Source organism: Phascolarctos cinereus, unplaced genomic scaffold (genome assembly GCF_003287225.1).
Source record: "Phascolarctos cinereus isolate Bilbo 61053 unplaced genomic scaffold, phaCin_HiC Scaffold_726;HRSCAF=1367, whole genome shotgun sequence".
NCBI lineage: Eukaryota > Metazoa > Chordata > Mammalia > Diprotodontia > Phascolarctidae > Phascolarctos > Phascolarctos cinereus.
The window spans coordinates 161,871,142-161,897,179 of NW_027556098.1; the positions used below are offsets into that span (position 1 = coordinate 161,871,142).

General features: G+C 35.3%; 1 protein-coding gene across 1 annotated transcript in view; it reads right to left on the reverse strand.

The window, feature by feature from the left end:
- LRP1B (LDL receptor related protein 1B) overlaps positions 1-26,038 on the reverse strand; it is a 2,172,360-nt gene that overhangs the window by 175,338 nt on the left and 1,970,984 nt on the right. The window contains 6 exon segments of the mRNA XM_020984719.1: positions 10,779-11,020; positions 12,640-12,759; positions 15,353-15,487; positions 17,156-17,293; positions 18,630-18,755; positions 21,333-21,455. Of these exon segments, the coding sequence (XP_020840378.1) occupies positions 10,779-11,020; positions 12,640-12,759; positions 15,353-15,487; positions 17,156-17,293; positions 18,630-18,755; positions 21,333-21,455 (884 nt within the window).

Sequence of the window (26,038 nt, forward strand, 5' to 3'; positions counted from 1 at the left end):
ATGGGTGATCACACTAGGTATCATCAGTTTGGGTCAGAAAGAGTTTCACAGAAAGTGTGCTGTGAGACACAGCATAATTATTGTGAAGAAGCTAGTTACTGGGATGCAGTTTACTCATTTTGCATCATACAGAATCTTTCAAATGCTTCATCATTTCTTCATTATCATTCTGAATGATGGACTGCACTTTGGAGGTGAATTCTAAATGAATAATTTCATTGCTTTTTAAATTAAATCAACATTGTCTTCACCAGGGGCTTTGGCACACTGATTTTTGTAGGCTTGAGAATGGAATCAGTCCAAACCAGAGACTCTGATGTTGCGCTGTTGCTTCCAAGTCACACTGAAAACATGACTTTTCAACACCTATTTGTATTTTCCTCAAAAATGCCAACTTTATACAGATTCAAAGGTCAGGAAAAATGCCAAGTTTCCACTGTTGCAGTTCATTCACTCAAAATGCATGGCACAGTTGTTGCAAAAACTTTCTTCCTGTTCAAGTTTGCTTTCAGCATGAGCCTGTATGTTTGTCTACATTTAACTCTTTGGCCACTATTCTTACTCTTTTAAATAACCCAGTCCATTTATCTTTTCAACTTCTCCATCTGTCCTGTTTGTGAATGGTTAGCTAGTAATCTGAACAATCATGGAGATTTTTGCTACCTTCTTTAATTCTTCTGAGTAAATAAAAAACTCTTCCTCTTGACATTTCCCTATTATCACAAACTTCTTTGAAAATTACAGGTATCTCTCTTGCAGGTTTTCACAACTTCACACAAAATGTAATACTAATTCTTTGATCTAAATATGAGTTATTCAATGCTACTTGATGGATTAGCCATGAAGGGGCTACTGCTAAAAGCTGAAACAGGAGAGCTATCCTACTGGACTGTTGGATCCATTGACATTGTAGAAAGTTAAGCCCCACAAATAAAACACTCCATCACTCTGCTCAGAACATTTTCTCTACTGTCCCCCTTCCTGGAATGCTCTCCCTCCTTATCTCTACCTGCTGGCCTATCTGGCTTCCTATAAGTCCTAAGTAAAATTTCATCCTTTTATAGGAAGACTTTCACAACCCTTTTCAATTCTAGTGCCCTCTTTTCTTCTTTTATTTATTTCCTAGGGGGCAGAAACTATCTTTTGCTTTTTTTTTCTACCTTCAGTGCTTAGACCAGTTCCGTGGCACATGGTAGGCACTTAATAAATGCTGACTGATTGCCTGACTTCATGTGTTTGAAGCATTGTCAGAGTGAAAGAAGATTGCTCTTCCTGGATCTGCAGGGCAGAACTAGGAACAGTGAGTGGAAGCTACAAAGAGGCAAACAGAAGCTTGTTATAATGAAAAACTTCCTAACAAAAAATGGAATCCTCTTTCTTGGGTGGTAGTGAATTCCTTCTCAGTAGAGATCCTTAAGAAGGGCTGGATGACTATTTGCCAGACAGGATGTGGTGGGGATTCTTTTTCAAGTGGTCTTTCTTATCTACTCCATGGGCCCATAACTGAGTCTTTTTATAGTATAGCCATTGGTCATATATTCAGTGTGTACATCTGCTCTAGAAGATTTTTATGCTAGAACATTTGTTTTTATATTAGAGTAATTGATTTAGATAAGAAAAAAGTCCTCTTGGATTATTTTTAGCACAGAAGATATGTTAAAATATAGCAATATTTGCAAATTACATGTATTTTACTTTTTGCCACCATACAATCATATTTATCAGAATTTCTGTTTTACATAAAAACATTAAACAATAGTTAATGACCCCTGAATATCTTTGGAAACATTATCTGTAAAAGTGTTTTGCTACCAATACCTTTTTAAAGTTAGTTCATTTACAACTGGACAATATAACTTTGTATAAAGCTTTTTGATATGCCAGTCTCTAAGAGTAAATGTCAATAAATAGAAGCATGATTTGTATGAATAGAATTACCTAGGAAAATGATAGGACTCCTTGTTTAATTTCATGCTTTGGGGATGGAAGGCCCTACTGATTAAAGATAGAGGCTTATTACCTGAAAACTTTGAAGCCTGGACACATGAAAACTTGAAATTCAATTACAGACTCAACAAACCTTCAAATATTTTTAAACTTCAATAACTCTACCAAAGTGCCACAAATTGCCTAGGAAAATAATTAACCCACACATCAATTTTGTGTTAGGTGAGCAGAAGAAATATGTAAGCTAAAAAAAAATGATTCAGAGAAGGTTATTATCTCATAATATTTGGGATAAGTTCATATGCATTATAGGCATGGAACAGATTGAATCCTGTATTGCAGAAACCTTGTATAATGTTTTTAAATGTTCCTTTTAAAAGTATCTAAAGGTATTATATGGGGAAAAAAACTGTTACAGCAATTTCTTAGTCAAAAGAATAGCAGAAATGCCAACGCAAATAGAAACAGGAAGATAGATGACAATAGAATCTTAATAAAAGGAATACAAGGAATGCCAAAGCAAAGTGTTTAAGAAATAGTTCCAAGAGAGCAGCAGTTTTCTCACAGCCACAGCCATAGCATGGGAAAGGGAGGGAGTGGAGTTTAAGGCTCACCATTATGGTAATGAGGAAAAACACACTTCCATGTTATCCTCCAGTTGGCTGTCTTGTAAGATAACAAAGATTTAAAAGGGAAGGGGGGGGGGAAGTGACCTACCTATACACTGGCAAACATTTAGCCATTTGAGGCCATAACTGCATCATATTATTAGATAAAAAGTGAAAGTTACACAGAAGTTTTGTTTACTAACAAAAATATTTCTTTCAAATTACAGACTAAGAACCACCTATGGATTGTTATAAGGCTCTCCCTAGTGGATATGGGCTATTACAAAATTCAAGCCAAAGAAATCACACTTCCTCAAATACAGTGTATTTTTCACTTCAACTTTCAATCTGCACTAAAGAGCACAATTTTGTAACTGCAATAATGGCTTCTTGCTCAAGCAAAGAACCAAACAATTCTTGTTTCAGGAGCATATGGGAGTGGCAGAGACAAGCTAGTCTATAAAGCTACTGATCCACAATTAAAAAAAAAAACTACTGAATTAGCTGACCAATTTTGGAATCAGGTGGTCTACTAGAATGCATGTTCCTTGAAAGCAGAGACTGTTTTCTGCCTTTCTTTGCATCTCCAGCACTTAATACAATATCTAGCACATAGTAAATACTGAATAAATGTTTGACTGACTTACATATTCACAGAAAGCCAATATATTTTATTCACTATTTCCCTAGTTTTCTCACATTAAGTGGCATGATGTACTTTCAACTTAACTTCGAAGTACCTCAGGTGACAAAGAAGTGATGAAGCTTGTGTTTTGGCTACATCTACACAAGCATTTGATTAAAAGTCTGAAAGACTGAAGAGGTGTGGTGAGGTTTATTTTGAGAATATCTAAAACTTTCAGTGATTGTCTGCCTCAGGTTAATTTCCACTTATTCCAACCACATCTCTTTAGAGTCTCTAAAGAATGAGACTCCCTTATACTTAACAATAAACCTACCAGAAAACAAGACAGATACATAATAGCTTCACTTTTAGTTTGATGGGAGAAACTGACACTACTACTGCCATTGATCTGTGACTTGGAATGTTGAAGGGCTCCTTTTGAATGCTGTGTTATGCAATTAGCAGTTTCTACAGCAGTGGAAAATATGGCATCACATTCACCTGTTTTATAACCACAGTACATACCTCTAAAGATCAAATGAGATGATATTTGTAAAGTGCTTACTTAGCACAGTGCCTGGCACATAGTAGGTGCTATATAAGTGTTCATTCCCTTCCCTGTTCTAACAGAGCAGTATAATAATAACTTAAATTTATATAACACTTAGGGCAGCTAGGTGGTACAATGAATAGAGCACTGGTTCTGGAGTCAGGAGGACCTGAGTTCAAATTCAGCCTCAGACACTTGACACTTACTAGCTGTGTGACCCTGGGCAGATCACTTAACCATGATTGCCACACACACAAAAAAGTTTATATAGCACTTCAAGGTTTGCAAAGCACTTCGTATGCTACCTCATTTGAGATGATGGTCCATAGGCATGGAGATCATAGTCCTCAAACTAGAAAAGACCTGTTCTAGTCTAATTCCCTCATTCTACAGATGAAGAAACTGAAGGAGGGTAGGTATCTTGCCCAAGGTCACACAGGTAGCAAATGTCAGAGGCAAGATTTGAACCCAGGTGCACTGATTCTAGATTTGGTGGTGGCTCTTCAGTAAAGTTTTGTTTCTGTGACCATTCATAGAACTATTATGGAGCCTTCTAAACCTGAACTCATCTTCCCCATCAAAAATCTGCCCTTCTACCTAACATATCTGTTTTTGTTGACATTCCTTTAAACGTGGACTCACCTTTGCTTCTCACATGGTCCTTAGTCTTGACATGTAATCAGCTGCCAAAGACCATCCATTCCACTTCAGAATCTTTCTTGCACCTGTCCTTTAATTTCCAACTTCCTTAGCAACTACCCTAGTTCATCCTCTAATTTCTTCCTGCCTAGACTCCAATTACTCTTAATGTATCTACCTGCTTCTAGGCTAGCCCATCTCTGACCCATTATTCACACTGTTTTCTATGCAATCTTTCCATTTGCCACTCTGATCATGTCATTCTTTTACTCAGGAAGCTTCAATCCCACCTCCTCCCCACCAGTTCCACACAAACACACTGAAGTGATTACTTTGTAAAATAGAAATCTCTGAACTGGGAATTTATGGTCATAGCCTGGCTTCAACCATATTTTCTAGCTCTGTTTGATTCAACTCTCCTTCATGTACCTGTTATTTTAGTCATATTGGCTCAATGCCCATCACCCTTCTCATCATATACTTCTTGTCTCATGCTTTTGGCTCAGGCTGCCCTCCTTACTTAAAATGAACCCATTTTCCCCTGACCCCTTTTGAATACTTCAAAGCTCAAAGTAGGTGTTAATTCTTTCTGGTAGCCTTCCCCAGTCCCCTTAGTTTAAAGTGATCCTTCCTTTCTCAAATTTAACATGAGATGAGACTTTCTATTTTGTGTTAACATATCCCTTTTTCACGTCTTCTTTCCTCCTCCCATTAAATTGTAAGCTCCCTTAGGGAACTTACTAACACTATCTTATCTATCTTTATTTCTCCAGTGACTACCACAGTATGTTACATATAAATCTGAGCTGAGCTGAATTAAATTGAACTGGAAAGAAGAACTGTATGGTAAAGAGAAAGAACATTTTCTGTGGAGTCAGAGGACCTAGTGTTAAATCCTGTCTCTGACATATTAGTTATGGGATCTTGGGGAAGTGATGTAACCTGTCTGGGCCTCAATTTCCTGAGGTTACACTAACTGGCTTCTGAGATCCTTCCCAACTATAAATTTATGATCCTATGCTATGACAGTGTAGTCAATTGATAGTTATTTATTAGTACCAATTACTTTCAGGTTACTTGATCAATTTTAATCAGCTCACATTATGATGCAATGCCAATCTAAATGGTCCATAAGCCTCATCACCACCTAAATATTTGTTTTACTGAAAATTATACTCAGAATGGTTCAGGAAAAGTTCTAATGCCAACCATTCAGAATCTAATTTAGGGGAATAATGATGAAAAGACATTTTGAATGACTCAGAAAAATAACTAGCTATATCATCCACAGCAATTCATTTAACCTATTTTGGTTCCAGTTTCCTTATCCGTAAAATAGTGATAAGAACAGCATCTACCTCAATGAGGCTGTTGTGAGGATCAAATGAAATAACATCTATATAGAATATTTCAAATCATAAAGTGCTATGTAAATGCTAACTATTATTAGTTGCCAAAATTTGAATGTCTTAGAAATTTAGTACTTGACAAGTATTTCAGCTTAAGAGATTTTTAATGAAAAAAAAAAGAAAACCTCAACAGTCAGGACATAGTTGATCAATATAATTTGAAATTATCATTAATAGTTATAATAATAACTAACAATAATAATGAAAATGATAGGGAATAATGACAATAATGAACTACAAACAACATGCCACATACATTCATATTTAATTTTATGGTTTAGTAAAAACTTTATGTGATATCCTTTGCTTTTCACAACAATGCTATAAGGTAAGGTAGGGGAAGTATAAATATAATTTTTGAGACATGGGAGACACTGGCACAGGACTGCCCAGCATGGCGTGCCTGCATCAAAGAAGGTGATGTGTTCTAAGAAACAAAGCAGAATTGCAATAACTCAAGAGAAATGTGACATGCAAATTTAAAGACATCTCCACTCCAAATGTTCAGTCGGACTACTTGTGCCCAGCCAGTGGCAGAGCACTCCAAGCTTGTATTGGTCTTATCAGTCACAATGTTTCTTGAGGCCAACATAATGGTCATTTTGGTCCTCTTAGAGAACGAAGGACAACAACCAAATATAATTATCCTCATGTAACAGAGGAGAAAACTGAAGCACATAGAGCTGAAGTGATTTGTCCAAAGTCACAGAGCTAGTAAAAGAGCAGACTTGGCAAGTAGACCCGTGTCCCCTGACTGCACATCAAATACTCTTTACAGCATTGTAAAGAAAATTAAATGCAAAATCATATAGTTGTATTTGCTTGTCCTTTTAAATCAGAGCACATAAATAAAGATGCCTAATGGAAAGCAAAGTAAATGATGTTACTACAAACACAAAAACTATATATATATATATATATATATATAAAATGCAAAGAAACTTACTGGGTATAGTGTTGTTTCAAGAGGAAATGTGGTCTAGATGTGGGCATAGAGTATTTGACTTGGAGTCAATTGAACTTGGTTCAAGTCCAATTTCAAGCAATTATGAGTTATAAAAGCATGGACAATTTTCTTAACCTCGGTCTCATTTTTTTTTCTTACCTATATAAAATGGGGTTAAAATTACTCATAGTACCTACCTCAAGTTTGCTGTGGGGAGAATACTTTCTAAATCCTAAAACATCATATAAATGTGAGATATATATATATATATATATATATATATATATATATACATATATACATATATACATATATACATATATATATATAGTGTCTATAGCTATCTATTTATAAATATACATACATACATATAAATATATAGAATATGGTGATGATCATTTTTGTTTCTAAAGATTGGTTAGTTCAGTAAGTCATTTATTTGTCTCAGGAATATTTAGCATTATGATGGTAAAAATCTAATCTGTATTTTCAAAGTCATTTGAATTTTCCATGCACTGACCTACTTTATAGCATTTGCCATCCTGCTTTTTCCTTTATACTACTTCATACTAGAAATGATATATTGCCAGAAAGTATCTACAAATGTTGCATAATGTTATCATGTTCTGTTCTGACTGCTAAAATTCAAATTCAGAAATCTCATTATGTTTTACATATAGATTGAATCATGTCAGACTTTTAAGTTTCTAACTTGTTTAATTTTGTTAAAGAAAAAAAATCCATCTACTTTGTATAGCCCAGAGGGGTAGAAATTCATAAGTACTTCTAACTATAAATAACCCTTGGTCTCTCATTTGAAATTTAGATTTGTAATCACAATTAGTATTCCTAATTTTTTTTTTACAAATTCCCAGAAGTAAAATGTTGTTCCTATAACTTCCAGTAAAGTTCATTTGGAGAAAAGATTTTCACTGAAATTAAAATTTGGTTTTACTTTATTTTTCCTTTGAATTGCGAAACAGCATACTCCCTTAGCATTACAGGATGAAAGATATTTTGATATGTTTAGTTGCTAGGAATATGCTACCTACATATCTTCTTATTGAATGGAGAGATGTTTGTTTCATCAACTGAAGCACAGTACAGGTCAGAGTATACATCAGTCCTATAGTCCAAGGCTTAGGAGGTCAATATGTCAGACTCAGCCTAGGGAAACACATTCAGTTTTTGTTTTGTTTTTCCCCAGGAGTAGGTCCTGAATTGCTATCCTGGGTCAGTAACACACTGGATGACAGTAACCATGATAAATACAAGAAACTGTTTAGCCTGGGTCCATAGTATTTTCCAACTGTCTCTTAAGTAGTGGCTGATGGTGACATTAGGGTCCAGAGGGAAAAAAATGACCTAGTGAAACTCTAACATCACTACTGCGAAAGTCAATCAAAATTTATGCTCTACTCACAGAAGGTGGGGCATCAGCATAATCTTATTTTATTAAAATAATGGAATATCACATTCTTCAAAGTCTGAAATGCAAGACAAGGAGTAATCCAGCTTTGCATTTGGCAACAGTTGGCCTCTTGCTGTGTCTTTTTTTTTTTTTTGGCTAGGTAATCGGGGTGACTTGCCCAGGATCACACAGCTGGTAAGTGTCAAGTGTCTGAGGCCACATTTGAACTCAGGTCCTCCAGGGCCAGTGCTCTATACACTGTACCACCTACCTGCCTTTCTCTTACTGTGTCTTAAACCTGACTTTAGTTTCATTTAATGAAATATGTAAATATAATGAAAATACGGTGAACTGAGGTAATAAAATAATGTAAGGTTCATGGAACTAAGTCACAGATTCTGGAAATAATCTAATGGTGAGGTCATGATCTTTAAGTATATGAATGGCTGTTTACAAAGGATACTGATCATAAATTATCAGTATTTTCATGGGGCAGGATTAGAAGGACTAGGGTTATTATTTTTTTTTACCTGCATCATTAATTTGAAAACTATTAATAGTAATGAACATTGGGGGATATATCTGAATCCAATTAATTCAAGGGTTAGGTGCTAATGGAGTTTGTTGTGTTATCTCCTACCCTAAAGATATGGAAGATTAGGCTGACCTACTATACATGTATACAATATTATTACAGATAACAGAGATGAAACAAACTAGGATGCCTCTTGGAGGACCTCTGAACTTTGTACCCTTAAAAATGAGACCATCAATTAAATCTGGAATTATGTACATGCCTGAAAATAAAAAATTAGATGAGAGGTAAAAAAATGGTGACCTCGGGCCCCATTGTAGTCATGACACTCTCAAGAGAGCCTGAACCAGATTAAAATATGATTGTGAAATATTTAACAAAATAAATCAAAATACAACAAAACACAGATAATATTAATATGAGGCTATCTAAGTCCGTATGCACCTGCAGGGATCCTTATTTATGGCTTAGGGCCTCCTGTGACTATTTGAGTTTTGATACCACTGGATTAGATGACTTCTTGCTGTCTCAGGAACATTATACAATTTGAATGATTTTGTAATTTTTAAAAATCTAAATGTGACTATCAGAATTATGGTTTAGGTACTTTTAAGATTATGGGGATAGCTAGACGGTGTACTGGATAGAGCACTGGGCCTGGAGTCAGGAAGATGAGTCTTCCTGAGTTCAAATCTGATCTCAAATACTTCCTAGATGTGTGATTCTGGGCAATTCACTTAATCCTGTTTGCCTCAGTTTCCTCATCAGTAAAATGAGCTGGAGAAGGAAATGGGAAATCACTCCGGTATCTTTGTCAAGAAAACCCCAAATGAGGTCACAAGGAGTCAGACAAGACTGAAATAAAATGAACAACGAGTTGTAGAATTATAGATCTGGAGCTAGTGGTACCCCAGAAATCATTTAATCCAACCTCCTCATTTTACAGTTGAGGAAAATTTAGCCCTCGAAAAGTTCATTGACTTCCCAAAGTCACATAGGTAATAAGCTTCAGAGGTGGGGTTCAAACCCCACCAGGTCCTCTGATTCCAAAGTCAGTGATCTTTTTTCACTGTACCCCATAACTTCCCCACTTTAAATGATATCATTTGTTTCACTTACAAAATAAAGAGCTTTGCATGACTGTTGTCTATTTAGTCCTGGAAATTTAAAGGAATACATACATATATAGAACATACATGCTTACATATATACAAATATGTTCAGATCTGAATGACAGTGAATCAGGTTCTGTTTATCATTCTGGCAGCACTCATTGCAAAATGCACTGCTCGCTTCTCACAGACAGCATAATGCCTGAAGATAGAAAGATATCAGGGATGCTTTTCTAACACAGAGTTTGAATTACATCCTGCTGAGACAGAGCTTGACTTTTTGGTAGTATGGGAGTGGGCCAGAACCCATAAAAATAAGTATTAATCTGTCATTTTCTTCTTGGGTTACTCCATAGCATACAATACAGAATCACTTGACATGCCCTGCAACAAGAGAGGATGTAGTGCGTGCTGATAAATCTAAACAAATGCCGTAGTTTCTTTTTCTTGAAAGAAGTAACCACAATAATAAACACACCTATCATATGTCAGGAGAATATAGTCTGATACTCTAAGAAACACATTCTTCTTGGGGTTTTGCTCAATCATAGTCATCAGAAGGTAACAGAAACACTGACACTATTTTGGTTTGAATTTCTCTTGTTGCTTATGAGAAGTATTTTTGGTGACATTCAAATATGAAGTTTCCTAATTAAAACCAACACATCAACAAACAAAAACAATATGCTTTGAATTTCATGACATGTTCAAAAAGCCTCATTTCATTTTTCAGGATCTAGAAATTAAAATGTTCCTACCAAAACCACAAATACATAAAACCATGCAAACTGGAATGTTTCTCAGGCAGCTGCAACATTAAGTGGCCAGGGAAATGATTTTTATTTTTTATGACTTTGGGAGTCAGTCAATTATTTATTGAGTATTCTCTGGGGGTCACCACAATGTGTTACAAACTCTTAGGCAGATAATTTGCTGTTGCTTTTTTTTTTCTTTAAATGGGTATGCAGCTTTAAAGTTTCAAAGCTGTTTACTTACAATCAAACCACTGGTAGTTTGTCTTCTTTCTCTGCCGCGGACCCTTTTGTAGAAAATTCCGCCTGGATTAAACTGAGTACTCCAAATAATCATATCCCTTTGATAATATACATCCATCCCTGTTATCCTTGAATTATGTTCAATATGAGAAATTTGTTGATGATCGCCACTGTAGTTGAATGGATATATAAAACCCAGGATATCAGTGTCATTAGAAATGTAGAGAACTTGATCTTCAGAGCCTGGAGATTATTATAACGAAATACAAAAATAAAGTCAATTTCAACTAATGTAAAAGCAAACATTTTATTTTTCAATTATGCGGTATTTTCATGCTTATACAGCATCTTCAATTAAAATCAAGTCATTTTACTCTGACCCCTTAGCTTTCCTGATTTAAGAATTCTAATGTCAACCTAGACATTTCAGTTCCTCATTGACCAAAATTTTTCACACAGATATAAATGGGGTCTTTGTGGAAAGTATATTCAATTTTGCTATACAACTGGGGTACAATACAGTGTTTAAATACACTTATTTTAATGATCCTGTGTAACTCGTTTATTGAATCTCAATTTTCACTAAATCACAGTTATATCTAAATATTTATTTTTAAAATATTAAATATTCATGACAGTGGATTCAGAAACCTGTGTTAAGAAATGCAAAGCCCTATTCTACCCTAAGTAAAACTACCTTAGGAATCTGAGTAGCCCACATAAATATACTTTGAACTCTCTCTTAAATGGAATTCTATTATATGGAATTCTTGATCAATCAATATTTCTGCATACTCAAAGTCAAAATAATTTATCAACATAAGGGTGGCCTTGAGGTATTAAATCATCTTAAATTACTTTACAAAAATCCTAATAGAGATTAATTTGTATTCAACATAAAGGCAGCAGGTCATAATTAAGTGTTGGGTTTAGAATAAGAAAGCCATGGTTTCAAAATCTTCCTGTGACACTAGCAGAGTGACCTGGGTAGGTAGCAACATCTAAGTGCTTTAAGATACTTCATAGAATTTATATACTAAATCACATATAGATTATGATCTCAGTTGATTAAGGACATTCCTGCACCAAGAATTTCATTATAAAGTTGCAAATAGTTTTAGTGATAACTGCATTTAATAGTGTATAAATTTAAGCAGAGTCATTCTTTATTAAGAAGATCATTTATAACACCCCATTCCCAAATCATGTCAGATAGATAAGGGTAGGGTTAGCAACTAGGCATGTGATGTCATTATTAATCATAGCATTTTTGTGAATGAAACAAACTGATAAGCACGAATATCTATTCTAAACACTTCAATTCTATACCTAGTATTTAATGAAAACTTATTTTTATGAATAAAGGGGAATCAGAACATGACTACTGGAATTGGGCTAAAACCATTTAAATCCTTATTTAAAATTCCCTTCTTCAGAAGGCACTGTCAATCCTTAACTTTTTTCCTAATAGTCCAATAATCTCCCATTAAATCAGGCATCGTGCTAAGATTCTTTAACTCCCAATTTCACTTTTGTTTGTGAAATTCAACCAATTTTGACTGTCTCTTAAAACACAGAGAACTTTTTTCATTAGTTACCCTGCTTTTGAGAGTCATTTTAAAATGATGTCCTAGTTGAGATTACTAAAGAAGTATAACAACTCAACAGGACACTCCTCAATCAGTATTGAAGCCCATTCAAACGCATCAGTATCACCCCCTCTTTTTTTTTTCATTTTAGGAATGGAACTATATCCAAACAGCTCAAAATATATTTGCTCAAGACACATTTCACCAGTGATCCTCAATATGATTTTTAAATAAAAAATATGGTGACATTAAAATGAACACTTATAACCTTACCTTTTGCTATGCAGGTGTTATTTTTTTCCTTATAATTCTGGTCACACACACACTTATATGACCCTTTCATATTAACACACTGATGGGAGCAGGCACCAAACATTAAGCATTCATTGAGGTCTAGGGGGAAAATAAAAAACAAAGTAACATCATTCCCAGCCTAAATGTGGCCTACAAGTGTGTTGTCCTAACTACATCATAAACAAGTCAAGTTCCTTTTGCTTCCTGTAATTGCTACCCTTAATTTTTTATTGTGAACCTCTGTGACATATATGAATAAAATCACTCTTCTTTTATGCTTCTGGCGGAGTTCACCATAACTTTCCCATAACTATGTACTGCATCTCTGTCAGCAATTTAGTTTTAGTTATTTATTTTTTTGCCCTGATTAGTAACTATCAGATCACATTTTCAAGTATCTTCATTTTCCAAATTGATATCCTGTGATTTCCCCTTGTTATCAGAATACATCTTTTGTAGCTGTTTACAGTTAGAATTTACAGCTTAAAAGTGGACATATGATTTCCTTTTTGTTTAGCAAGAAAGGAATTCAATGGCTTGGGACTGGAACTCCCCAATGGTGAGTTGGAGGTTGGTAGTTTCTTAACTACTTGTGGATCACACAGCTGATATGTCAGAGGCAGGACTTTGCTAAGGTCCTTGTTATGAAGTGTCATCTCTATCCACTATGCCAAAATGAAGCTTAAAAGAGGTTTTATGCACACACACACACACACACACACACACACACACACACAGACACGAGGAAGGGGAGGTTTAGACATGATTTTAATTGGTGTAGGAAACTCATTACAAATCATCACCTGCTATAAAATTTATGATATTTCATATTTAGTTGTATGGGATCTCTGGGAGATGAAGTCACTTGTCCACAATTGTGCAGTCAGTATGTGTTGGAGTCAGGACTCTCTCTCCACTATAGTACTTTCTCTTCAATTAGATTGACATTATTTGATGATCTGACACATACCTGATTTTACATTCCCATATTCTATTTCATTATATCCCCATTTATAATAAATTATATACCCCCAATTATCACTAAAATAATTTTGTAATCTTTTGGAGCTTAGAGGAAGAAGAAATCAATAGAAAAATATTTGGGTCCTGGGCAGGGAGTTTTATTGAATATGTCAATTCAATCCATTTTGCATTTAACACAATACAACACACACACACACACACACACACACACACACACAAACTAAACCTCTCCTTCCATCATTATGTCACTTTGTCTTGTCTTTACCCTAGGTATTCTAAATGCCAATTATGTGGCTTTCAAGACACATTAACTGTGTGATCTTGAGGAGATCATATAACCTCTGTTAGATTCAGTTATCTCATCTGTAAAATGGGAGCAATCCGAGGACTTACCTGACAAGGTTTTTATAAAGATCTAATGACATAAGATCTGTAAAGAACCTTGCCAGTCTTAAAGTGTTATGTAAATGCTAGCTATCATTATCATCATGGGCACCATTATGATTACAATTATTTCAAAGCAAATTTCAATCATATGTGCTCCTATTTAGTACCATGTAGGGTGAATATAAACTTTATGGAATATTACTGTAATTATCACCAGGTAATATCCTCCTCCATTCCCATGCCCAATGAGTATAATTAACATTCTGATAATCAAATAAGGAAGTGGATCCGATGACTGAGTAAAGATTGTGTTCATTTACATGATTGAAAAGAACCGGAAAGGGCAATTTCAGGGCAATAGGAAGTAAAGGGGAAGGCAACTACCAGTTTGAAAATTACATAATCTGCATTAGCTTTTTCTAAATCTAATTAAAATATATCCACAACAGTAATGACTGTCCGGAAGAATATTAGTAAATCAAGACTATGGCTCTGTCAAAAGCTTGTCTGTATGCCATCTAAAAAGATAAATCTATTTTGTTTAATAAAAGCCATCAATTAAATTTTTCGTAATGAATAAAGTGAAATAGCATTAGTTATTGTAACTTTAATCAGAATACAAAGAAAACTCATGCGATCTACTTTCACCTGTCCATACTAACGGAGAGAACAAGAATAATAACACTATACTGATTGCTTACTTTCTCTCCTTTCCCACCCCCACCAAAAAAAAAAAAAAGGGAAAAACATTCAGATAACTCTAAATCATGGCATATACCTCACTTACTTCCTTTGGCTGTCCTATATACCTATTAACCAATTTAGACAGGAGTTGGCAAATATCAATTTAGTGTATGTCATTGCTTTAAATCAAAATGTATTCATGCTCCAGAATATTTTCTGAGTCACAGTATCTGTACAGCGACAGATAATTTTTAAAAAAAGAACTTTTATAACTCCATAGAACTGGGTCAACAAGAATATATCCTTTCATGAAATGAACCTAATTTTCCAGTAGTTCTTGGAATAGAAATTTCTTTATTTGCATTTCAAAACCAAAGATAGAACAAAACAATCTAGTTCCTCCAGGTCTGAGGCTTTTCTACAAAAGGCTTTGTATCCTAGATGGCAATTCAGCTGTCTAACAAACCCATGCTTGACCCAAGAGACTCTCCACTCTCATAAGTAATATGTTGGTATTACATTATCACATACAATTTTGATGAAAATCAATTGCTTGTCACTTCACAATTTAGCAGTTTTAGGATTCATCTCATAACCCAAAGATTTAAGAGCAAGCTGTTTACGAAATGTACTATACCTTCACACTGTCTGTTTCTCATGTTTCTCTGAAATCCAGGCTTACAACGACAGAAAACAGATGTTTGTGTTTGATTGCAATATGCATCATCTCCACATGGATTCACATTATCTTCGCAGGTATATTCAGTGGGAACTAGGATTAAAAATGTATGGTCAAATCTAATATATTCTAATTCCTAATGTGGGAGATTTGCATATTTTTATTTGAAAATGATATTAATTTTCTCCCCAGACTGTTCTTTTAGTATTGCATAAGATTATAGTTTTCATTCCTTATGATCCCTTAGACCTCAGAAAGGTACATAAACAGGAAAAAAAGTGGGTTAATTTATAGCTAATATAATTTAGATAGAATATGTTATGGTATCATTAACAATAACTTCAAGCAGTTACCAAGACCTGCTGCTGGTGGGATTCCATGAGGACATCCTACTGGGGAGGCATTATTTTATAAAGGAAAGGTTATAGAGAGCCTTTTTGACACCAGAAGCAGTACTTCTTCACTCTCTTTCTAAATCTGTGGCATATTGCAGTGGTTGGAGACATGCTTCAAAGTTGAACATAATTCCCAAGCCCTCCCAAGAGTTAATGTTTTATCCCAAAGATTCCTGACATGGATTTGGATAGGCATCATATTGAGTCTATTGCCTCTCTATATTGCCCATTTCTTGTTGGGGTTCTTTATCATCATTTAGTGAGGAATAACTTGTAGAAAATGACGTCAAAATTCAAAGCCATCAACTACTTTATGCATATTTTAAAAACACTTTGTATATGCCATTTAGTCATGAGCTCAGTGATTTTCTCTGCTCCAGGAAAATCAGATACTTAATAGTAACTCAATGTAAAATTATTAACATATAGTATCTGAACATATTATTAACATATAGGATTCCTAGAACTCATCCTAAAGAATGAAAATATAGTATAAAGAAATAAGAAACTACTGATAATTGGAAAGGGGAAAATGACCCTCAACTTTAACCATGACTCAAGGAAAATATTTTTGTATATGCCTAAAATAATTCATTTTAATTTTTTTCATAAAAAAAGTTCCTGGCCACAGGTTCAAAAGCTCAGACTAGAGTCCTTATTTGAACATCAGGCTTTCCAGTTTAATGAGAGTACTTATTTAAATGCTATCTTTTTTTTCCTCTGTTAATTACTTAAAGTAATTTAAGAGACTCTTAAAACAAAAGATTGCTTTAACAAGTTAGACTTTGCTTACAGCAAGTTGCAAGAAGCATCTTTTTGTCAAAATAATAAAGACTGAGAAAGAGTGAAGCAAGGCTTGAGGGATACTGATCTAATGCCTAAGTCCCTAACTATTGCCATTACTCCATATTGGAACGGTCTGATTTAGGAGGTACTAAGTTCCCGTCACTAGAAAACTATAAGAAGAAGCTGAACAGTCACTTACAATGGATGGTATGTTTGAATGAAGACCGGGCTAGTTGACTTCTGAAGTCCCTTCCTTCCTCTGAGATGCTACCTTAGTTTCACCCACAAAGATTACAACTACTTGACTTAATGTTTTGTTCAGTTGTTTTTTCAGTAAGCTCTGACTCTTCATGACCCCCATATAGGGGTTTCTTGGCAAAGACACTGAAAATGTTTGCCATTTCCTTCTCCAGCTCATTTTATAGGAAACTGATGCAAACAGGGTTAAGTGACTTGCCCAGGGTCAGAGGCCATATTTGAACTTAGGAAGATGAGTCTTCCTGACTCCAGGCTGGGCATTCTATCCATTGTGCCACCTAGATGCCTTGACTAACTGTAGCTCAACACTAAGCAAACTCACCCGTTCTGCAGCCTTGTTCATCTGAACCATCTCCACAGTCATCAAAACGATCACATTGTAGCTCCATGGGTATACATTTTTTATCACTACAAGCAAACTCATCCTTTTTACAAGGTCTTGTTTTATATGTAAATTTATCTATACAATTATAAACAAATGCAATGAATAGTTAAATCATTTGATAAATCAACAAATATTTATTGGACATTCATTACATGCAAGTGACAACAATAAAAGATATCAAGATACAAGAGATCAGATGATCTCAGATTTAGGACTAGAAAGGACCTTAGAGATCATGGAGTACACTTTATAGATGAGGAAACTGAAGCACACAGAAGTTAAGTGATTTGACCAGGGTCACATGGCAAATAAATAACAAAAGTGGGGTTTGGCCTCAGGTATTCCTAACTCAGAGGTCTCTTACTTGTCCACTGTATGACACCATGTAACAGAAGTGTCAGATGTAATCCATGGGCTGCAGGTGGTCCCAACACTCATGAGCACACCCAGAACCACATTAAAATATAATTGGAAAATATTTTGTAAAATAAATAAAAATACAATAAAAGAGATAACATTACATTTTAAAACTAAGTCAATATGTGACCTTTGGGACCCTTATATATATATATATATAGATTGGTGGCCTCCATTTCTATTTGATTTTGACACCCTCTCTTGTATAGTATGTTTGTAAATGTATATGTATATATACAGATATCTCTATACCTATATACAAATACTCATAAGAATCTGTGTTTTCATCAACAATGAAGAATTTTCCTACACCAGTATAGACTGTCAGAGACTTAATCTTACAAGTTAGAATTTATACAGTATAAGGGACTTGCCCAGGGCCACACAAGTATTAAGTTACAAAGAGAATTTCAATGCAGGCGTTCTTGACACCAAACCCAGCATTCTTTTCACCACACCAGGCTCCCTCTTTATCTAATATATACATGTACATTTACATTGAAAAAATGGGCATATAGAGGCAGCTGGGTGGTGCAGTGGATAGGGTTCTGGATTTGAGATCAAGTTTGAATCTTGTCTCAAACACTTTCAACTACATGACCCTGGGCAAATCATTTACCCTTGGTGTGCTTTAGTTTCCTTCATCTACAAAATGAGGATAATAAAAGCATTTATATCACAGGGTTGTTGTGAGGTCATATGAGCTGACATATGTAAAGTGTTTTGGAAATTTTCAAGTGCTATATAAATACTCAGTGTGAGTATTATATCCTTCGAAATAGTCTATGTAGAAACTCTTCAAATTTAATAACATTAACCTATTTTAATCTATTGCCATAAAGCAAAATAGCTGGATGAAATACCCTCAGACCACATGAAACATCTTTTATTTCACTAAACTAAATGAGAAATTTGAATTCAAAACCCAGTAACCATTAAATTATGCTTTCTGTCATCATTGGTTTGGAATGAATTCCAAATGAAATGGAATTACCACCACAATGATCTTCATCTGAGTTATCACCACAGTCATCTATCTCATTGCAAATCTGCTCAGGTCGAAGGCATACACGATTGTTTCTGCATCTGTGAGGGCGGGTGGGTGGGCATGGAAACTTTGCTGCAAGAAAGAAACACCAAATACAGCATTTGGAAACAATTTAAGTAGTCATTTTTTTCTCCTTTGATTTTTTTTCTTTGCTCAAATGCATATTCTACTTCTCTTTTTATTGTGAAAATTGTCTATCTGTGGACACGGAAAAAAAAAAACATGTGTTAGAAGCTTCTGCTTCTGATTATTTCTATTAACCACAGAAAACATTATTTGTTCCTCTGGCTCATTTTAATGTCATCATAAAGTCCAGACATATCTATTATTTGACTGTATAATAGAGGACCTACCTGAAGATAAGTAAAAGAGCCAACCTTCATGGTCTCATTTTTAGATACCTTATCTTAGCTGACTTTACTCAGTGTACCAGATTAAATTATGCCTACAATTTATACATGGTGGCAGGACACTTAGCTATCCCAAAGAGCAATTTCACACAGCATACAATTTTGAGAGAGCATGTGTTATAGGTACCACATTGTATGTAGAAAAACAGGCCACCTACTGAAAAGAAAATGAAATAAAACCCACCACTTGAGAAATACTAAAGCTATAAAAATTTCTCTATTATCCTCTGGAAAGAAATATTTGTCTGACTGTTCATATGTGTGTGCACATAGGGTAATTTTAATAATTGTTATTAGTATATGTGAATAAGTGGTATATAGTAAATTTTAAATAAATGTTCCACCCTCCCAATTGTGTCTCTCTGTCTCTGTTCCTCTCTCTCTCTCTCTCTCTCTCTCTCTCTCTCTGTCTCTCTCCCCCTCCCCTTCCCCACCACCCTCTCTCACCACCCTCTCTCTCTCTCCCTCTCTCTCTTTAATGAGTCTCACTATCTTTACCTATTTATGAATCAAAGCATTAGAAAGGTGTCTAAGGTACCATGGTCATTGTTCTGCACCTCTGTTTCAAATATAGGAGACTCAAGGGAAACCTCACATATCTGAGGTATCTGTCTGATCACTCCATAATGGCTTTATGACAACTTGGTGTCAGTGGCGGCTCCATCTCCCCACACTCCCACCCCCAAATAATACCACACAGGTTCAGCAAACCCACTCCAGGTATGTAGTCATTAGGCTGAATCTGGGGCATGGCTCACATCACTGTTGGGCCCATCATCTGGCCTCCATTAATAAATTGTACTCCCTCTTCTCCGTAAAGTGATGTTGCAGAGAATATAATAATGGCTTAATAGTATCAACCTAGGTATCTTAAGGCTTTGGGCAGTACTGTGTAGATTGTCCCCTCGAGCTCCTTCTTGGACTCTGGGTTGGATGCAAGCATAACTTATGAAATTATTTAGTCCTACAATAAGTAATTTGTGCTTTTTTTTTTCTTGTTAGCTCTACAGACCAAAAGGAGAATGAAAACAAGCCCATACCCATACACACAAACCACCCCCAAACATATACCTAACACATATTGAGTAATATAAGACATCTGTATTGGAAAATATGTGTGCCATGCAATCACAACTCTTACATTTTATTCTAATTCAGAAATACAGTGATCTCAACAGAACCTTTTCTGTCTCTTGATTTTATAAAGAAGAATGGAATGAGGACTGGGAATAAATCTCTGAGCTATTGTCCCTGTAGTGAAAATTCTCTAAGCAGACTCTTTTAAGCTGTAAAGCCTGTTCCTGAAAATAATCTTGCTTCATTTTTTCTTTAATGTCAGTCTCCTATGCCATCATCCATCATGAAATTTAGCTTTAACTTCGTATACCAAACAGAACAAGGACTTTAAGTACAGTTGGGGTTTTTCTATTCACCTTAAGTGTTATTTAGCTGTGGCCAAAGTGGTTACATTTTCCATTAATTTAAAGGTGAAGTTATGCTCCTACGCTAATATTAGATGTGAAGAATGGGAAAAAGGGCAAATTGAACCTTGGGAACATGAAAGAGATTCAGCATTCTGATGATCTGCACGTGTGCAATTATGTTTGTTGTTGGTTCAGCATGAAAGTGAAAATAAATGTCATCGAGGAGCAGGAATAAAGTGAAGTAGCAACCATTTGCAGAATAGCCAAGATGTTGGATTTCTAGATTTAAAATGTTAAATAGATTATCGTGTCACCTTTCTGCTCCAACAGTTATGTTTCCTATATTCTATATCTTCCCTGAACATTCATGGATGACTGATGGAGGTAGATGATTCCTTTATTTGTGTGTGTGTGTGTGTGTGTGTGTGTGATTGTTTGTACTTTTTGTATTTTCCCCATTTCACTCAGCTACTTACCAATCATAGTGTTAATACCAGCTATGTATGATGGCAATGTCCTTACATGACTTTTTACATAACATGACACATTTTAATAGGGGAAACTGCCTGAAATCATCCCATGCAGAAGAAAATCTAACCTTTGAATAGAGTTAATATATGTAAGCACAGGATTAGAAAAAACATAAAATGTGAACAGGTTAATCTTTCTATTAATTGTCAAGAGGATAAGGATAATTGTTCATCCATGCAGTCCCCAAACTGAAAATTGTATTACCCTGTTCCAATTCATTGATTCATATGGGTACATTATATCTAAAGGAAAAATAAAAGTGAGAGCTAATTGAAAAACCATACCACACATTTCAGGGACTTCATCAGAGTTATCTCCACAATCGTCTTCTCCATCACACACCCAAAAATGTAGTTTGCAGAGTGAATTATTGCAAAGGTACTCATCAGCTCGACATATATTTCCACCTTGGATAAGAAAAAAAGGCAGCATAATTATTGCAAATAATTATTATAGTATTACATATTATATTATCCAAATTGTTACTTAGTGTATGTTAGATATTAATTATATTTTAAGAACAAAATTTCCAGAGTTTCTTGTGTATATATGCATATTTTCCCCCTGGCTTAGAACTTGAAGCAAGTAACATTCAAAATAACAAAAAGTTTATTAATATGATACATTTAGGTTTTAAATAATACTGCAAGGCATAGAAGTCTTTATCTCAAAGTTTTCATATTATCTTTTCACACTTATTATATTCATGAGATGAATTTTTCTTGTTTTTCAATTACTCACATCCTATACAATCTTTACAATACAGAAATGCAAAGACATTTAAATTTTTTAAAAGAAATAATTTGAATTTTTAACAAAATGTTCTGTGCTGACAGGCAGAAATACTTTTCTTTAAAATCAGTGGGGAATTTTTCCGTTGCTGGGAAACAGACACATAGGATTGTTGAAAACAGAGAACACCAAGAGGGAAGAGGATGGAGGGAAGTTTTTCTACTGATTTTATATCATAACTAAGCAATGGACTTCCAAGAACAGTTAAGAATGTTCCTACATCATAGCATTGCTCACTTCTGCTGTAGAAACTGGGTGAAACTGTCGCAAAAATTATAGAAGTCCCTTCAAATGAATTGTTTTGATCTTAAAATTTGTTTTTGCTTTGTTATAATGACAAAGTACTAAGAAAATTGGGATATGGCTTTTGAATGTGGCTGATTCAATTCATAGTATACCACGACATTTTAGCATAGAAAGATTTAATCAGTCATTCAAATGTTTCATCACTATAACAACATTGAGTGACTTTTTCTTACCGAAATCAACTTACAGAATCAACTGACCATTGTGATGGTCAATTTGGTGTCTAATGTAGACATCAACTTTGTTTAAAGGACCTATAGCCTAGGAAACTCATCATTATATATGTTTGCTAATATTTTTACTTTTATATGCTTGTTACTTTCCTATATGGATTACAAAGATTTATTTTCATTGTTTCCAAGTAGACTGAGGTACTGTTATAAAAAGATAATTAGGCAATAAAGGGGCAAGAGCTCTATCCTGAGTCAGGAGCCTTAGCACAAGTCACATTTCTGTTATTAAATAACCCATTGTAAAAAGTCATTTAGCCTCTCATGTCCATTTCCTCATTCATAAAATAAAGGAGATAATTAGATGATTCATCTATTAAAAAATATAACTATCACCAAAATTTGCCACGCAAAGAGGTGCTCAAGGTAGAGTGCAAAAAGATATAGTCCCCAAAAGAATGTAAAATCTAAGAGAAAACATATAATACATATAGATAATTGTAATATGAGATAAAATGTGAAAACATGCCCATCAACATAAAAAAATGATACAAAATATTGAAGAAGGGAAAAACTACTATTGGCTATAGGAATTGAGGAAGGCTTCCTGGAGGAGACAGCATTTACATCAAACCTCCACTGGTATATAAGACTTGAATAAAGAAAATTGGGGGCTTGTAGTTATTACAGAGTCTCAGAGTTGGAAAAGATCTCGAAGCCCATCTAATATAATTCTTACAACAAATTGGACAAGTTGGATCTAAAACATCTCCAATAAAGGATTATCTAGTCTTTATCTGAAGACCTCAAATGAGTGGAAATCTATCAATCAAGGCAGCACATTTGACTTTTGCACAGTTCTAATTGCTAGAAAATTTTTTAAAAAACCATACTGAATTACTAAATCTGCCTTCCCATAATGTCTTTATACTCCATCTAGTTCTGCTTTCTAGGGCCTGACATCATATCTAAACCAACCTTCCACATAAAAATTCTCTCAAATATTTGAAAACTATCATCATGTGTTTCCTAAGTTTTCTCTAAGCTAAAAACTTCTCCAGTTCTTTCAACAGATCTTCTTTCGGTATGTTCTCCAGTTCCTTTGTCAGCCTGGTTGCCTTCCTCTGGATACTTGTTAATATACTTCCTAAAATGAGATACCCCAAAGTACATTCAAGATGGGGTCTTATTAGGCCAGAATACAGTAGATCCAGATATTGGATCTGGATAATATCCAGATATTCCACAACTGAAGATTGCATTAGATTTTTTTTTTTCCTGTCATGTCATACTATTGACATTTATTCAATCAAATGAATAATTGGCAAAGATTTATTTAGCTACCACTTATGCAATTTCTTCACCCAGAATCTTTTCTATACCAGAAAACTGGTATAGAGTTTTCTATACCAGTAAGATCATAGGTTCAGTCCCTATATGTATTCCTATGTTCTAGGCTAGGCATGAAGAACCTGTGGACTTGAGGCCACATGTGGCCCTCTTGGTCCTCAAATGCAGCATTTTGACTGAATCCAAACTTTACAGAACAAATTTCCTCAATAAAAGGATTTGTTCTGTAAAACTTAGAGTCAGTCAAAAGGCTGTACCCAAGGACCCAGAAGGCCACATCTGATTTCAAGGCCGCAGTTCACCCACCCCTGTTCTAGGCACTATGCTAGACACTGTGGATAGAAATACAAGAGATAGACAGTCTTTGCCCCTGAGGAGCTAACATTTTATTAGTGGGACAAGACATGTTCAGAGTTACAGGATATATAAAAATAAATATAAAATGATTCAAGAAAGATACAACAACTCTGGGTAGTCAGGAAAGGAAGCATGGAAGAATTGATTCTTGAGCTGAGCCTTGAAGAAAGATAGGGGTGCTAAGCATAAGACAAGGAGCAAGAGGGTTTTAGATGTATGAGAAAGCCTGTGGAAAGGCTGAGCTAGGGCATAAAATGTCATGCATAAAGAACAAACAATTAGATTAGTTTGTTGGAAGCACAGAGTGTGTGAAGGAAAGTAATATACAATCAGTCTGAAAATATGGACTCAAGAGCAGTTGTGAAGGTTTTTTATGTTGTTGTTGTTTAAAAGATTGGGTTTTCTTATCTCACTCAGGCTTGAAGTACATGGACTATTCACAGGCCTGATTACACTACAGATTATTAGCATAATTTCTGATTTGCAAAAGACAACTCAACGTTTCCTTAGGCAAGCTGGTGGTCTTTCTCACCTCCCTCTCCTCTTCCCTCCACTTCTGGGCTCCCAGAACTTAGTGGAGACATTCAGCATAAAACACAACAGCTCAGAACTCCTGAGCACAATAGATTTGCCAGCCTCCAGCTCCTCAAGTGATAGGATTATAGCCACCCTTTTCCATTCCAGGTGTGAAGGTCTTTTAATGCCAAAGGAGTTTGGATTTTATTGTAGAAAAAAAGGAGAGTCACTGAAGCTTGGTGAACCAGACTTTCACTTCAGGAATATCATCCTAGTTGCTAGATTGAGGATTAATCAGAAAGGGGAGAGATTAAATATGAGTTAGGAGGTTATTTTAGTAATGCAGGTGAGAAATGATGAACTCTTGGACTAGGATGGTATAAAAGAAGAGAAGGAATGCATCTGTGATATGATGTAGGGGTCATCTGGCAATATTTGTTGACTGACTAGGCACGGGGATCAAATGGAAATGAAGAGATTAGGATGATACTGAGGTGGTGAACTAGAAAATGATGGTGTCCTCAAAAGAAACAGAGAAGTTAGGAGGAGGACTGAGTTTAGGAGAAAAGATAATGAGTTCATGACATCATGGTAGAGACATCTAGCAAGCTGTATGTAAAGTGGATTTGTCCTTTTTTAGATAACAGTTTCCAGGATCCATGGCCAAAACAATCTGTAATTCCCAGGGTTGTGGTTTAAAAACAATTTCTACTGCAACTGCACAGTGAGATATAGGGATGACATATTTACTACACTTGTGCTATGCTAAGTCATGGTGATATTGCTAAAATTCACCTGTGAACTTTTTGTTGGCAAGTTGCCTTCTTTGTGTGCTTCTCTACAAATCAAAAGAGCACTGGTCAGTAAGTGGGGAAAGCTATATGTGAGTGCCTCAAGTGGCCTCCATTGAGGCTTGGGGGGATTAAGAGGAGAGCATAAACTGGAATACTGTGCCCGTCTCCATTAGCCTTCATCGGGAAGTAGGGGTTGTTGCCCTCCCCCTCTTGTCACAGGTGATTAGGGTGTCCTACAGGAGTTGATGCTCCCACTATCAAGTACCTATTGAGATAGAGGGGAATAAGAATAAATTATTATTTAACCTCTCTGAAGCTATCTTCCTGTCCTTCTGGGTGCTCAGATCTACGGTGAACCTCCTAGAGTCTCGAGTCTAAAACCTCTAGTGGGTGCTCCTAACTAACAAATGGCATAGTCGGTGTTTCTTCTGTTACACAAGCAATTAGAGTTTAGGAAAAGGAGTTTAAGAATGAAATGAAGGCTTGCAATCCTTTAAAACACCCATCTCTTATCCAGATGATCTGCTGGGTAGCCAAATCTCCATTTTGTAATGGTAAAATGGTTTTTATTTTAAAGCAAAGTATTAAATTTCATTTTCATTTCATAAATTGTCCAGGCCTATTAGCTTTGTGTCATCAGCAAATTGGTAAACATGCCAAATGTGCCTTCATCTTGTTCATGTGTCAAAATATTGAATTGCATAA